The sequence below is a fragment of the Schistocerca piceifrons genome, chromosome 6, assembly GCF_021461385.2.
Source record: "Schistocerca piceifrons isolate TAMUIC-IGC-003096 chromosome 6, iqSchPice1.1, whole genome shotgun sequence".
Classification (NCBI taxonomy): Eukaryota; Metazoa; Arthropoda; class Insecta; order Orthoptera; family Acrididae; genus Schistocerca; species Schistocerca piceifrons.
Window position 1 is genome coordinate 129830218 of NC_060143.1, and position 17489 is coordinate 129847706.

The 17489-nt window shown below is 37.4% G+C and overlaps 1 protein-coding gene across 2 annotated transcripts in view; it reads left to right on the plus strand.

Annotated features, from left to right (window-relative positions):
• The window catches only part of LOC124802483 (sister chromatid cohesion protein PDS5 homolog B-B), a 176942-nt gene that overhangs the window by 66549 nt on the left and 92904 nt on the right, over nt 1-17489 (plus strand). For both annotated transcript variants that reach the window (XM_047263293.1, XM_047263292.1), the window contains exons 12-13: nt 3773-3877; nt 14550-14691. In XM_047263293.1, the coding sequence (XP_047119249.1) occupies nt 3773-3877; nt 14550-14691 (247 nt within the window). The remainder of the gene's footprint in view (nt 1-3772; nt 3878-14549; nt 14692-17489) is intronic.

The following is a 17489-nucleotide window of genomic DNA, read 5'->3' on the forward strand; positions in this document are numbered from 1 at the left end:
GAATTCATTAGCCAGACCACTAACTGTCCATCACCAATCACTTGGAAGTTTTTGGTTCACTTGATCAGCTATCCTTGGATACAAAGAAGATATTGAATTTAATTGAAAAAGAAGAACATTTTATAATGCATGGAATGAAGCAGGCAAATAAGAATACAGATGTCCAAAGAATGTGATTAATAGAAAATGGAGCATTGCCGGGAGAAATGGCTGGAGAAGAAACACAAGCCTGTAGAAGTGTGCATGACTAGGGGAATGATAGAGGCCGCCTATAAGAAAAATTTGAAGAAAAGACAAACAGTCTAAATATCAAGTGCTCAGATGGCCAGCTAGTATAGTTAAAGAAGGAAAATCTGAAATGTGGGAGAAATGTAAGATGAGATGTACAAGTGAAATCAAGTTGAAGGCAATATAGGAAGGGAAGAGGAAGTAATTCCAAGATAAGTTGGGAGTATGATACTGTGAGAAGAATTGACACATCACTGAAAGAAGTTGAAACAAGGCCCCTAGCATAGACAACATTCTCTCTGAATTATCAAAATCCTTAAAAGAACCCGTGCTGACAAAACTATTCCTTGTGGTTTGTAAGGCATATGAGACAGTCGAAATACTCTCAGACTTCAAGAAGAAAGTGACAATTTCAATTCCAAAGAAGGAGGGTGCTGAGAGATGTGAATATTAGTCAGCTGCCAATCTATTAAGCCAAGGTCACATAATTTGAAGTAAATTATTTGCAGAAGAATGGAAAAACTGGTATAATTTGATCATTGGGAGAGTAGTTCGGGGTTTGGAGAAGTTTAGAAACACATGAGGGAATATTGACCATATGACTTATCTTCAGAAGATAGGTTACAGAAATGCAAACCTATGTTTGTAGCATTACAGACATGGAGAAAGCTTTTGATAATGTTGGTCAGAATACACTCTTTGACATTCTGAAGATAACATGGATAAAATACAGAGAACGAAATGTTATCTACAACTTGGACAGAAACCAGACTTCAGTTAAAAGTGCCAAAGGACTTGAAAAGGAGGAAGTGGTTGAGAAAGGAATGAGATGGAGTTGTAGCCTATTCTCAGTGTTATTTCAATCCATACATTTAACAAGCAGCAAACGAAACCAGAGAAAAATTTGGAGAGAGAATTAGAGTTCAGGGAGAAGAAATAAACATGTTGAGGTTTGCTGATGACACTGGACAGCCAAAGATGTGGAAGAACTGCTCAACAATATGGGTAGTGTCTTCAACAGAAGTTACAAGATGAATATAAACTAAAGGAAAACAAGGTAATGGAATGTAGTAGAATTAAATCAGGTGATGCTGAGGGAATCGTATTAGAAAATGAAACACTAAAAAGTGCCAGATGAGTTTTTCTATTTGATCAGCAGAATAACTAATTATGTTTGAAGTAGATAGGATATAAAATGCAGAATGGCAATTGCAAGAAAATCATTTCTGAGAAAGAGAAATATGGAACATCTACTTTAAGTGAAAGCGATAAGAAGTCTTACCTAAAGGTGATAGTTGGGTGATGGCCTTATATGGAATTGAAATGTGGATGATAAACAATTTAGACATGAAGAGAATAGAAGCTTTTGAAATGTGGTACTGGAAGAAGGGATCGGTCTACAGACACATCATGAAGAATCAAGGAATAGTCAGTTTGGTATTGGAGGAAAACATTTATTGTATACATTGTAAAGGGAGATATAGATGTTGAATACATAAAGCAAGTTCAAATGATTGTAGATTGCATTAGTTATGCAGCGACAAAGAGACTTGTACTGTCAAGCAATGGAAAGTCCAGTTTGGAATATCAGCAATATTATGAAATGGATAGATTGCAACTCACAGTGAGAGAGCAACTCACTGTGGAGATGACATATTGAGTTGCAGACAGACAATGAAAAGACTATTACATATTGAGAAAACACACACAGCCACACGGGGAGGTACACCTCATGCATACATGTGCTGCTGTGATCAGAATGCTACTCTCAAGGTGAACAAGAGCAGCAATCAGGATTGGGTGGGAAAGGGGGAGACATAGCAAGGTACGGGTGGGGTTTGGATTGGGGGGGGGGGGGGCAGAAGACCGTAATAGAAAGTGCAAAAAAAAAAAAAAAAAAAAAAAAAAAAAAAAAAAAAAAAAAAAAAAAAAAAAAAACTGGCAGTGCATGCTGGGGCTAGATGGCAGCAGGACAGTACTGCCAGGCACAGCACTGGGAGGCTGCGGGGGATGGAGTGGGAGGAGGAATGGGAAGCGGAAAAGGAGAGGAACAGAGAAGGGGAAGAGATCAGCAGGTGTGTGGGGAGAAAGGGGCACATAATGAGGGTTGAGGGTATGTGAAGTGGAACGAGGTGATAGAACAGATGGGGTGGACACTGTTGGGTGGAGGGTACGAGGACAGTAAGTTGCCATAGGTTGAGGCCGGGATAATTTCGTGAGTGGAGGATGCGTTCTAAGAATTACTCCCATCTGCGCAGTTCATAAAAACTCTGGAGCTGCCAGATATAGCAATCATGTGTGCATGAGGTATACTCAGTTTTGTGTGTGTGTGTGGGGGGGGGGGGTTAAGTCTTTTCATTTTGCCTGTTTGCAAGTCAGCATTTCATCTTTACGGTGAATAGCAGTCTGCCTCATAATATTGTTGAGGTTTGTACTTTGTTATGTAACACATGACATACTAGGCAGAAGTACACCATCAATAACTTACAGATCCGTTTTTTTAAATTTTGCAACATGGAAGAAAAGAAAAACAGAAAACAATTTTTAGTGCTGTTTAGTGTTCTGTCTTTCTTCTTTCTCTGTGAGAAATTTGATCATGAAACGGCATGTGTCATCCTGACAACTGTCTTCACAGTAAGCATAGGTTCTTTTCTAACATTGGGAGTAACACATCCATCCTACAGTTGTTTTAGTGTGCTTATTTGTACCAGTATAGTAGGATAGAATGACAAGAAATTATTTTCATAACATCCCTCAGGTGCAGGGTATACACATGTATTTTAAAACAACATTAATTTTGAGCATACATGTTCATTACATGGAATCTGCTACTATTTTGTCCACTTCATCTTACTTGAACTTCACTTTCCGAAACAGAAAAATTTTGTGGAGCCATATTTTTAATGACTCCATTATTCCAGATTCATTTCCTGGCACAGTATGGGTGGAAGGAGGATTTAAATTTTCCTCCGGTGATGAGGTAATTAGAGCTGAAGGATAAACTCTGTCTGGACAGAGATTTGAATTCTGTTCATTCCAAATGCATGCCCAGTGCTTTAACAGTTTCTTTACCTCACTTGGTCACTCAGACTCCAGTAAATTTAAGAAAAAATCAATATTGACCAGCAATCTAATTTCTTCATAGGTGACACATGATTGAAAATAGAAAGGAAGAGAGATTTCTAAATGTCTTAAAATGGTTAGGAAAGTTCGAGATTACAAGAAACTTTTAATCGACTAATGTATTTCAGAATTAGCGGTTTCTACATATCATTGTTTTTCCAAGTAATTTCTTGCTATGCTATATTGATATACAGACTTCTGCCAAGAAACAGCAAAGAATATGAAGTAAATGTTGGGATCAACACTACCCTGTGCACTGCTAGCAATTCATTGTCTTAGAATATGTAGTGTCACTGCACACACTCTGTACAAAATTCATATTATAATACCTTATTGTCTACTTCTGTAAATCTGCTATCTTATTTCAAGATGTAATTCTTACTAAAATATACAGGAAAGTTGTTTGTGTTGATATTTGTAGGTATTGGTTGGTTATATTGAAGACTGCCTGAAGGGTGGAAATATGATTGAAGAAATGGGTCTACACCCTAACACAGCTGGTGAGAGGGGCCTTAAACTACTTGTGGTGAGTAATTGCATTTAATTAGTTTTTGTAGCTGTCTAGAATATCAATCATTTGATAGTTGAGAAAAAGAGGCAGTTAAGAATGAAGTGTCAGGAAAGGAATCAAATAGATCTTATTCAACTGTTGGAATGTTACAATTGTTTGTGGCCAGGTTGTCCCATGTCCTATGATATATGCAGGAATAGTTGGGCCTGTGATGGAAAAGTATCTAATGACAGAGGCTACCAGAAATGACCACATATCCATAATTGGTAAATGTATGTCTGTTACTAGATAATACAAATATATGTTTTAAGCCTTTTGATTGTCGGACACAAATAGGACAACTCTCTTTTTATCCAATTTCCTGATGAGTAAAATGCAATAACAATAATCAGTTTCTGCATGTTCAGCAGCTGTGGTCCTGTACATACTAAAGAATTCGTGCAGGGACAGATTAAAAATTGAGAACATTGATGTAGCTGATAGTGTGGATAGTAGTCACATTCAGGTAGAGATTGCCAAAAGATAATATAAACAATAAATAAGACAGAGACTTCAATACATGAGCTCCTGAAATGAGTTGTCCACTCTTAAACTATCATTTAAAATACTCACTCATGAATTAGCAAGGCTGAATTGATAGACTTGCTCTTTGGATGATGGAAGTGTGACTTGATGCTGTCCACCACACTACACAAGTGAGTCCAACTAAAAAGAAAATACTTGTGTATGGCAATTTTATATTGGTTTAAGAATTTAGAAATGGAGAAGTTCGAGTAATACGCTTAAGCATTTGGTGTTGGTTAGTGGACTATTTAAAAATGTTTAGGTTGTATGACTTCTTGAGGCAGATGTTTTTAGAGAAGACATAAAAATCTTACCAGAAACTGCTTTACTGACTTTTTAATTATACAACCAGTTAAATCTGTAAGCTATGTTTTCACAAGGCATCTTTGACTAAGAACATTGTATAAATTAATTCTGTGCACAGAAAACTGGAATATATAAAACCTGGGTAGTGATATAAGCCACATTCAGGGACCGTAAATTAGAAATACAAACATCCTCTTGTTTTCATAAGGATTGTTGAAATTCGTATACAGTGCCAGTACAAAAGTTGTTACAGTGTTCTCCAAAGAAATGTGACTTTATGACAGAAATATCCCAAATCTATGACAAATATGCTGTAGTGATAGAGCTTCAAACATCACAGGGGCACTTATAGTTACAACAGGTGTATACAGTAATGAAAAAAATAAAGATAGTAAATTATAAGAGACTAAATCAAGCAGTGGAAAGTCGAGAGTGGAATAACAACAATACTAAAAGGACAGATTGCTACTCACCACATAGAGCGGGCATTGAGTCGCAGACCGCACATTCAAGTTTTTGGCTAAGATGCCTTCATTGGAAACAGAAACACACTCTCCTGCCACTGTGGCCTGACTGCAGACTACAGACTGTAGCTGTGTCTGACATAAGCAACAGCAGCCTGCATTGGGAATGGTGGGTGGGGGGGTTGGGGGTTGTAAGGAAGAGGGATAGCAGGATCGAGGTGGGAGAAAGTGTTGTGCTGCCTGTGAGAGAGTGCAGGGGCAGACCTCTGTATGACCCTCTTACAAGGAAATGGTCCAGTCCAGCATATCAAAACCTGCCCTTACATTTTTTTTATATATTAAGAATATACTGAAAGAAACACAGTGTTGAAGTTTTAGCTGCTAAGACACACTGCAAGTATAAAGGTTATTCCACTCCATGATAGGCTGATTGGATGCATGTGCAACATGGCTGGTACATATCCTTGACTGACGGCACATCGGTAAACAGTTAACAAAGCGCAACACAATCATAATTTGTAAAGCAAATTTCAGTTTCCGTCCATAGTTTCACTGACACAGTTGTTCACAGTTATTGCTCAAATTTGTAACTCATTGAGTATCCATAATAATTAGCAGCTGCCTTTGTGGTATCACAAAGTGTTAAGAGTGGAGGTAAACCAAGTTTTTATATACTTTCTAATAGCATCTGTCTCTGTGCAGATTCTGGAGTTCCACAGGAACCTGATAGCCAATTACTGTTTTTATTTTTCAACCTTACAAAGATAGAACAAGAAGAATGTGGTATGCAGTTGAAATCACCTACTTCTCCTGAAGACTTACATATGTATTATTCATCAGATAGTTTCTTGGACATTAATTTGAATGAAATCGACATTTCATTAGAATAAAGAAGAAGTAACTCTGACAATTTCCTGAATTGTGGTTCGAACAATGATTGTTGATTGAAGTCCAGAGCAAAAATACAATACCTTCCTAACCTAAAGAAAACGTGGAGAGTAATAGCTTTCAGTGACAAAGAAAAGGCTGGAAATCTTTTGATTAAATGATGGAGGACCAAATACTTGAAGTTAATTTGTCTGCAAAGCAGGCTTTGTTTTGTAAAATCTGAATGTAACTTATCTAAATGGAAGAAAGATTTACACCCAGTGCGAAATATGCACACAGCATTGTATCTGTCTTCAAGAACCTTAAAGCAAATTAGGGCCAAAATTAAAAAAAAAAGACTGTTTGGTTCCAAAAATCTTCTTTTTGACGTAGCAAAATCTGGAAAAATGGGAGAGAGTAATTTTCAATACTACATCTGAAATGTCTTATTACCAATCACTATGAATAATTTAGTGATTTTGTTGGACCTTTGGCCTAGACATAATGACACCTCTGGCTTTGAGAAGAATGAAAAGACTGTTAATATAATTTGGATTCCACCCGGAACTAATAGTTTGATTCAGCCGCCAATAAAGAAATTTTTTGACAGTGTAAAGCATTATTCAGAAAATTGCCAGACAATCTAATTTCCAATAGCTCTTTATCATGCCAGGTTTATCATCGTAACAGTATTGTTAACTTCAGTCATTTGTGCATTGTCAGTTTGCGTTAACACAGTTTACAAATGTGACAAAGTATGTCTGGTACACTGCAAAATATCCAGAACAACAGCCATGATCATTTCTTACTCTGTCCCAATTCTGTCTAAATAAAACTAGTAATTACTGTCAAGTGCCTGTATTTTTTTTTGGTACCAGGTGTGACTTACCGAAGGAAAATGTTTATTTTCATCATCCAGTACACCCTTCACATTTTTGTGATGACTAGAGAGAATAAACAAGGAACTGTTTCATTGTTAGTAAATTATTCAAAAATTACCATAAGAACTGTGCTACAAAAATTTTATCAGATATTTAATATCAACAAATTAAAGTCTTGAAGTCATCTGTAATGTAACATAATACACTGCTTTGATTTTGTTTCCTCTGCCAGTCAGTTGTGTAACAGTTACATCTGCAACAGTTTAACTGTCAATATGAACTACACATTATTCAAAAAATTCAGATGTGATACATTTTTGGTATGTTCAAGTGCTTCAAATTCACATGTGTGCACCTTGAACTCTGTGCTATGCAGTGCTACACTTTCTCATCATGTCTGTGCCTGGGTAAGAATAAGAATATTTATTAGCCGTTCAGTATACAATGGGGTTTGTCTATAAGCTCAATTACAGTATAAAGGTGGTTATATTCTCATAACAATGTATATATAAATCATATGAATGTTAGTATAGTACAATAAAAAAAGAAAACATTATACAAATTTATATTAAGTGGGGAGTATTCATGTTGATGACATTATGTCATTATCATATACATGTTGATAACACTATGTCATCATCCTAAGATATTGATACAAATATAGAGCACTCGAAGTAGGCCTATTATGGCTATATGTTAGATATTATTTTTCCAAATTTAGGTCCTACTACAGGCAGAGGTACCTTTCTCTATGTTAAAACAGCAAATCTACCATATTACAATCTCTATATTCATCAACTGAGTAAAATGCTTTACCTTTGAGCCATTGACCCAATGTTGTCTTAAATTTATTTTTAGATACTGTTTGTACAATTTTAGGGAGCATATTAAACAGTTCGAGGCCTACATATTTATAACTATTATGTATATTTGATGTGACTTACCATACGAAAGCGCTGGCAGGTCGATAGGAACACAAACAGACACATACATACACACAGAATTCAAGCTTTCGCAACAGACTGTTGCCTCATCAGGAAAGAGGGAAGGAGAGGGAAAGACAAAAGGAAGTGGGTTTTAAGCGAGAGGGTAAGGAGTCATTCCAATCCCGGGAGCGGAAAGACTTACCTTAGGGGGAAAAAAGGACGGGCATACACTCGCACACACACACATATCCATCCACACATATACAGACGCAAGTAGACATATTTAAAATAAATATATTTTTCCCGCATGGAATGTTTCCCTCTATTATATTAACTATTATGTATCTTGGACAATCTAGAGTATGGCAGATCAATTGTGTGGTTTTGTCTTGTATTATGGGTGTGGACAGATGACCTAAGGGTATATTGAGCTATGCTTTCTTTTACATGTAATAAGCAATAATAGATGTACAAACAAGGAACTGTCATGATGTTAAATTTCTTGAAATGTTCCCTGCATGTATCCCTAGGAGATTAACCCACTATACAGTGAAGAGCTTTTTTGCCATCTGAAAATTGATACTGAATTGGGAGAATTTCCCCAGAACAGAATACCATATGAAAAATGGGGGTGGATATAAGCAAAATACGAATGCAGCAGTAAGTTTTGGCTGACATTATTTCTGAGCTTATAAAGTAGGAACATAGCACGTGCAAGTTTAGAACAGACATATGTGATATGTTTATCCCAGCTAAGTTTCTGGTCAATCATCATTCCTAACAGTTTAACAGACTTATTTTCTTTGTTTGATACCTTCAAATTAAAGAATATTTCCTCAGTTTTTGCTTCATTTATGCATAGGGAGTTTGTACTAAACCAATGAACCGATTCTTCAAACATTATATTATTTTTTTCTCGTACAGATTCAAGAGTCTGTCCTGAATTGATAAAAGTTGTATCGTCCGCATAGAGGACTGTTTTACGGGGTAAATACGTATTCAAGGGATTGTGTACTAGGCAGGAAGGGCTGTACAAACTACAATTATAAGTGGTTCTTTGTGTTACAGAACTGAGCACTGCAACATTATTTTTTTTCTTGGTTTAATAGTTCCAGTGTGCCTTAGCAGCTACAATTTTGACAGGGCATTTCCCTTGGTATATTCTTCCTGTGTGAAAAATTTCAGGATAGGTTATGACATGTTAGATTGGACAATTCCCTTGTTAGTGTGTGCTCCCCATGGTCCCTACCCCCACCCCCACCCTCAACCTTGTTTAGAACACAGACAACAAATTAGGACTAACCTATTTCAAAGAAGTAAATTTTGTCACCACCATGAGCTTTCAGTGTCAGTTGTTCTCAGTTGTTCAGGATTATCTGGGTGATATCATCATTCACACAAGGGTCACTAAAACCATGGATTGAATGGGATATGCTTTTTACATCTCCCATTGGACAGGAACACACAGTGTTTTTATAGTGAAGCTGATACCCACTAACAGAGTCGTATGTTTTATTAAACAGTTCTCCCTTGTTTGTGTTTTAATTTGTAGTGTTCCAATGAACAGTTTCCAGGATATTCATTGCTGTTACCCTTGTCACCCTACCATAATAGCTGCTCATGATATTCTCTTTGACCTTAGTCATACTGCTTGCTTAATTCTCTCTCTCTCTCTCTCTCTCTCTCTCTCTCTCTCTCTCTCTCTCTCTCTCAGCCCGAAGCCAGGTGGATATCCCACGGAATGAACTGGCCAACCATTTGCATAGAGAAGCATTTACTTGCCTGTCATTTGTGTTGATTACCCAAGGTGAGAATTTGTTGGTGCAAATAAGACCTCTTCTCACTTGGTGAGCTACTGCCATCCCTATTAAACTCTGTACTGTAAGGAGACAACTGCTGCCTGGTGCTGCTCCCTTCATTTCTCTGCGAAGGGAACCATATTGTCTCTGCATCAGACTAACCTATAGTTTTATCATATGTAATGAGCCACCCCCATATCGTAGTTGCAGAGCCTTACAGACAGTAGCTCATTTCCAGGTGGGGTGCCACTTCCTTCTGGATCTCTTAAATTTGGTCTTCTGGATTCTTTGTCTCTAATATTGGCAGATGACGCAGGACAGTTTATCCACTTCTTCATTTTTTTCATGAAAATAGTTTTTATTCTCAGGTATAAAGTTGTAAACTTTTTTCAGTCTGGATGGAGGGAGGTCGGAGTTGGTGTATCTCTCACCACATGCCGGATATGAGTGACTCTCGACCCAACTTTCTATGCCAGCTGCCTTAATCATCTCTTACTCTGTTTACTTTCTTTTAGATTTGGTTAGCTCTTTTTTTCTGCCAAAGCCTATTTTCCGTTTTAGGGGCAGCATTCCTGTGATGAGTGGGTGCTGTTCTCATCTTTAACACTTTGACTATAGCGGATTGGTGGTTTGACAATTATAGGAGGGTAGGCCCATATTGCATGCAGGACCCTGGGGACACTTCTTTGCCTTACCCAGGTGGTTATTTTTCTCAGTGTGTTTCATTAATGCTAGTCCATTTAACAAAGGAGAATTAGTGGAAAAATTTGTGTAGTAAAATATTTTTGTACAGTAATAGAGGGGACTGTGATGAATAACACTCTAAATATCCTGCCCAGAGGGGTGTGAGCATGGGGGTGAGAGGCATGTGAAGGTAACTTCATGTTTTTCTTGACTATCTTGAAAACTGTGGCTTATAGTGAAAATATTTCATAGTACAAAAGTAAGCTACGTTAAATTTATTACAAAAAATATGGTTTCTGCATTGTAGGGGATGGGCAAATCACACATTATTAAAAATAATATATAAAAACAAAGATGAGGTGACTTACCGAACAAAAGCGCTGGCAGGTCGATAGACACACAAACAAACACAAACATACACACAAAATTCAAGCTTTCGCAACAAACTGTTGCCTCATCAGGAAAGAGGGAAATAATGTTTTGATAGTATTAAATTAATGTATATTGCTTAGCAATGTGGGTCAGAACTACTATTTAATGTTTGTACCACACCGAAGTGTAGTAGAGCAGCGTTAAGGATTAATTGGTTATAATAGCGTGGAAAGACTGGGTGGGGGTTGAGGGAAGGTATCTCGCATGGGATTGTGGGTGTGCGTTTCTATCCTCCATGGGCCTGCAAAATGAAGAGTGAGCAGGCAATTCCCCATTCTGTACTGCACTGCATCACAAAAATCAACTTCAGGATGCTTCACAAAGTTATACGACCCTTCTGCAGCTCACTGTAAGAATCACTGGCGATGCAGTGTGCAAACGTGCTTGGAGGTGTCTATTTTCCACAGAGTGCTTTAACACTTCATAGTATACAGATACAAATTACTAATGATAAGTACACAAGAAACACATGTGGACAGAATTTACGTAAATCTTCGAATGCTGTTCTACAATGATAGAGGAAAATTGATTCTTAGTCATCCTATAGGACAGCTGTGACACTCTTTTGGGGAAGGTAATTCCCCCTCCACCCCACCACCACCACAAGTGCTGCCCACTTTGCAGTCTGCAGATGGACTACCGTATTTAGTCGAATCTAAGCCGCACTCGAATCTAAGCCGCACCTGAAAAATGAGACTCGAAATCAAGGAAAAAAATTTTTCCCGAATCTAAGCCGCACCTGAAATTTGAGACTCGAAATTCAAGGGGAGAGAAAAGTTTTAGGTCGCACCTCCAAATCGAAACAAAGTTCGTCTAGTTGTAATATGAGAGACAATTTAGGTCGAATGAATGACGATACAGCTGCAGTAGTTTGGTTCGAGTCGTAAGCTTAGCAGTTACGGTTTACCAGGTAGCCATTGCTACGCGTCACGCGCTCCATCCGTATTTATACGGATATCCTTCCTTTTTCATGTGCTTCATCTGGTTTGAATTGATTGCTTATTTTTCTTTGATCTGATAAGTGCCGTTCTCTTTGTTATACGTGTTTACGTCACTCCAAGCTGAAAATGCATTACTGCAGTGTGTCATGCATTGTTTGTCGCATTCTGATAGTGCGTGTTTACGGCCTGTCGCCGCTCGCGGCGTGGCTTGCTTTTGTGCGCGCTACCGCCGCTTACAAACAAAAAATAGAGAGGAGTCGTCTCATTAGCGAGACATTTGTTGTTACTTACACTACTGCTTTCTTTGATTATGATCAACAAGAACCAAATAACAGACTGCGTATGATAGATGATGTTCTGAACGAAATTTTAGCGAAAATTTTTCTCCGTTCCAAAATCTTTGCAGGTGCCTCTTTAGTTCATTACATTCTGCACAGAAATTAGAGTCATCTTAGATTTAAAAATCTAGTCAGTTGCCGTGCTTCATTTCTGACTGTATCACTATCAGGCATAAGAATAATACGAATATAAACATGACATGATATGTATATTCTTCCGCGTTTGCTGTTGTCTCTCTCTAGTTTCGTAGTTTATTAGGCAGACAGGATTTAAATGAGATAGTAGCAAACACGAAACAATACATGGCAAAATGTTTATATTTGTATTAATCTTATGGCGAAGAGAATACTACATGTGATTCGCAATTCATAAAAGCTCCTATTAGCAACCATCTCTTCTCACAGGTAGGAAAAAATTCAGAACGTAGAGTTGGCCATATTGACAAACATCCCAAACAGTCTTGCCAGTCGGATTTTCATAGTACATTGAAATGCTGCTACATTCGAAGATCAACAATACAGAATTTGTATTTACTTCGTTGGATAATGTACCAAAATGCAGTGGTCGAAACTCTGGGCGGAGGAAAAAGGCTCGTCTTCCACTTTTTTTTTTTAATTTATTTACTGACGCAGAGATTTTGGTGCCAGTATTTATCTTTGTGCCTACAAAGCATGCCTGTGTGGCGCTACATATATTCGACGGCAGAAGTTAGTTGTGGCGGCACCCACCAACATTTTTCAGAACTCCCGCTTGCTTTGCACTCTATTCTAAGCCGCAGGCGGTTTTTTGGATTACAAAAACCGGAAAAAAAGTGCGGCTTGGATTCGAGGAAATACGGTATACCTTCCCAGCATTTCCCGTCCACTTCTGTCATGTGAGTAGACAAAACAATTCCACTGAGCTCATGTTTGTATAGTTATTTTCTTTGTATTAAGTAACTGTTCATGTGAAGTTGAAGCTCAACAACTGGAGCTGTCAACTGTATACCACACTGAGTATCCTGCCCCAAGAGTAACATGCTGTTAATTTTTATTTGACAATGTTGCTTTCATTGTCTCCACTGTCAGTGGCTGGAATACTTTTTACAGCTTGAGGTATCAAATGCATCACCACAGTCTTGGCTCTCCCACTATCCGAAGAGACACAGAGGCTTAAATTGGTTTTCTCCATAGCAGATGTAGGTCACCTAGATGTTATGGAACATTAGATATTTTAACATCAGTCAAGGAATGCATTACAGCAGATTACTGTTCCAGACGTGAACATATTCACAACCTACCTCGGAAGATATACTGTGGATATATAGTAAGCTGCTCCATTCAGTGCAGTCCACTCTACAATGACCAGCAGTTCTGGAATGGCAGAGATTTAGACAGTCTACCAGTAAAAGAATTAATGGCGAGAGAAATTGAGTTCATTAATACACTACCAAGCGACTACAACATGGTTATATGGTGGAAAACATATAAATGAAGTTTTACTGTATACAGTAAACAGTCTTAACATCCTGCCTGAGAAGGACCCTGTGGTTCCTTTTTGTTATGCAGTGCAGTAGAGAGAATGGGGAACTGTCGGCTCACTCTTCATTTTGCAGACCTGAGAAGGAGGGAAGTGCTTGCCCACAGTCTGGCAGTCTACCTTCCCTCATACTTCTGATCTCCACCCCCACCTTTCCAACCTATTACACTTCCAGATTCCTTAATATGTTTCTACTGCATTTAGATGTGGTAGAAACATTTAATATTTGTTCCTTACTCATCTTATTTAACAATATACAGTAAACAGTTACATCCTGCCCCTTCTAGTCTTTGTTTTCCACATATTCCTTTCTTCGCCTGCTGATTCTGGAGAGAAATTGCACAGTGCTCATCTTGTTAGACCTCTTAATTTTCACCTCTTTTCTTGTGGTTTTCCCACTTTCATACATTATTATGTTCCGGACATACATTCTCAGAAATTTCGTCCTCAAAAAAAGCACATATTTGATACTAGTAGATTTCGTTTAACAAGACATGATCTCTTTGTCAGTTTCTTTTACAATTTTTTAAATAGCAATTTATGTTTTTTTATTTCTTCTAACAATGTTAAAATACAAGCACTGCACAGTTAAGAGAAGCTAGCATTGATGTGGAGAATACAGATGATAAATCTGTTGAAACATCAGGAATAACTTTCTTGGTATGAGAGGGAGTCATAGATGATAAAAACCATAGTAGAAGACAGAGACTGGAATCTGTCCAAAAAGTAATTGAGGACATTGGGTGTAATTGCTAATCTGCGGTGAAGAGTTTGGTGAAAAGGAGGAAGTAATTATAGACTGTTCCAAACCAGCCACCACTTGATCCCAGAAAGGATCAGGGTAATCAATATTGTGTCATATTGATTGACAGTTGTTTTCATTTTACTCTTAATGTTAATTGCATGTATAAATTACATATTGTGCAGTTTTATTCTTCTTAAATATTCAGCTTTTTCTGTTTTCAGATCTTGTCATTTGTCTTCCCATCACACTTCTTACACGAAGATGTTATCACACACCTAGTTTCATTCCTCGACATGGAGGATGAGACAGTGGCACCGCTAGTACTTTCTGTTCTTACATTCCTTGGACGATACAAGCCTATAGGTAAGTCACATTTGAGTTAAGACATCATATATGTGTGATTTGACACAGAGTAGTATGTATGATTCAGAATTCATTCTTACAAGTACTGCACCATGCTTTTGAGTACATGGTAGTTGTGTTATATTATGTTATGTGGTTTATTCATCTCATTACATGCAATTTTCAAATCACTTGATTTGATGTACAGGAGACATGTCAAGGTTTACAAAAGAAACTTTTTTCACTTTTTTAAGAGAAATACAAAAGTTTACATTATATTTTATATTTCTAAGTTACAGCTACACATGTACATAAAATAAAACATGTAATACAATCCCTTTGTTCAGATTGTGAAGCTGTCCTCAATGAATTCATCGACAGAATAATAACCCTTTTCCACCAGAAGAGTAAAGAGCAATATTTTCAGTGAACTAATCTCCATTTTAAATATATTACTGCCTTTTATTTTATTGAAAATTTTTAACCCCATATACTCTGGCATTTGGGCATAAAGTTTTAAATGATGTGTTGGAAGTTTGAAGTTATCTCTGTGGCGAGTGCTGTAGTTGTGGTCAAAATGGAAAGTGTCTAGTGTATGTTGATTTCTATATAGGAACACCACCATCTCATAAATGTAAAGTAAGGGAATAGATAGTATTTTAAAATTTTTTAACAGTGGTCGACAGGATTCCCGTTTTTTTGCAACACACGTTTCTTTTGTAATACTAGGAGCCTAAAGTGCGCGTCATTTATGACGGCGGCCAAGTTTAGGTTCGTTCTGCGCATCTGACGTCACAAAACACAGTCAGCCAATGAACAGAGAACGACGTTGCCAGAGCTCGACTGCAGTACAGAGCACAGACGAGTGTCTTCAGTTTTATAAACGTTCAGTCATAAATAAAGTAATTGAACAAAATAAATGTCTTGAAAGCAGACTTTCTATAAAAGAAAGTTTGGAAAAAGCATTCTTTATACCAATTGCTTCATATTCTATTAATTAATGAAACCAAACAAGCAATAAGCCTCCTAATTCAGGCGATTGCAAGGAAAGGTGTTTGTATCATTCCACTAAACTCTTTTTCGCAATAAAGAACAGCGGTAATTGTTATTTCCTATTGTACTTTGAAGAAACGTGAGTAATTCATAGTCATACCAACAGTGTTTGTCGGTAATTTGCATGATATTTTAAAGTCATCTGCCAGGAGGGTTATTGTATAACAAGTTAGCGTAATGGTTAAAGTTTATTGCTGCTAAGCGAAAGGTTCTGAGTTCAAACCTTGTTTGGTGCTTAATATTTTCATTATTTAAAAACAATATCGAAGTGTCTTACTTCATGAATTTTATTCGTTTGAATGTAACTTTTTTGAAATTTCTAGTGGCAACTAAAATCGACCATATGGAAAGTGTACGCTATGGATTTTTACCTCTGCAAACTCTTCAAAATTTCGTGCTATGGTTTACTACATCTGATGCTTCACAATAACTGCGTTGAACATCAAAACAAAATTAAGTCATTTATGGGGGGAAGGTATCAGTCAAGAAGATGTGTAAAAATCAAATTTTTGGGCCAGATAGTTTTTGTGAAATCGAATGATAAAGTGTGTCAAAGCAGTCGAAACATCATGTGTCGGCACAGGCGAGCAGTGCAGTGATGACAAAATTGCGCGCAGCGCGGAATGCAGAGAGCACGTCTCTGTAGCAGCGAAAGGGTTAATGCGGCTGTGGTGGCTTTACTTCATAAACTGCGCGCTCCCCCCTTTTACATAAGTTTGCGAACTATACTATACCATGGTGCTGCTTCTCTAGGCGCGTTCAACTGGCAACGCAGCAATCTCCCGCGTCTGGGCGGGCATGTGCGAACCGCCAAGATAAAAGAATTCAACTATAGTGACATTTGCTGAATGTCCCCAGAAGATTATGCCGTAACGAATAACTGACTCAAAGTAGCTACTCAATAGCAAATGCCTTTGTGTTACAGTAGTAATATTGCTTGTTTTAATCTATCACATATTTAACTTTAATTGATTGAGATTGAGGAGGAATACTAACAACTGAAAATACTACTGAAAAAGATAGCATCGTAGTGACAGATATGCTTGATTGTTGTCATTGTTCACTTTTTAGGGACACACTGAGATAGTTGATCTACTTAAAGAGAACCTCTTTTGTCAGCTTTATTATTATTATTATTTCTATTTTTCTCAGACCTTAGGTCTGGTTAAAAATGGAAAGTGACGCGGACCTTCATCAAGCGTGACTTCCTTTTAACTGTATGGTGTATGTTACATTGTATTTAGGAACTTTCGGGTTATTGAACACGTATCAATAATTACGGATTTCTGTAGTTGTATATATACGTTTGGATGTAGCTGTATTGCATTGATGTACTGGTGGATATTGTGTGGTATGACTCCTGTAGTTGGTAGTATAATCGGTATAACGTCAACTTTATCCTGATGCCACATGTCCTTGACTTCCTCAGCCAGTTGGATGTATTTTTCAATTTTTTCTCCTGTTTTCTTCTGTATATTTGTTGTATTGGGTATGGATATTTCGATTAGTTGTGTTAATTTCTTCTTTTTATTGGTGAGTATGATGTCAGGTTTGTTATGTGGTGTTGTTTTATCTGTTATAATGGTTCTGTTCCAGTATAATTTGTATTCATCATTCTCCAGTACATTTTGTGGTGCATACTTGTATGTGGGAACTTGTTGTTTTATTAGTTTATGTTTTATGGCAAGTTGTTGATGTACACTCCTGGAAATTGAAATAAGAACACCGTGAATTCATTGTCCCAGGAAGGGGAAACTTTATTGACA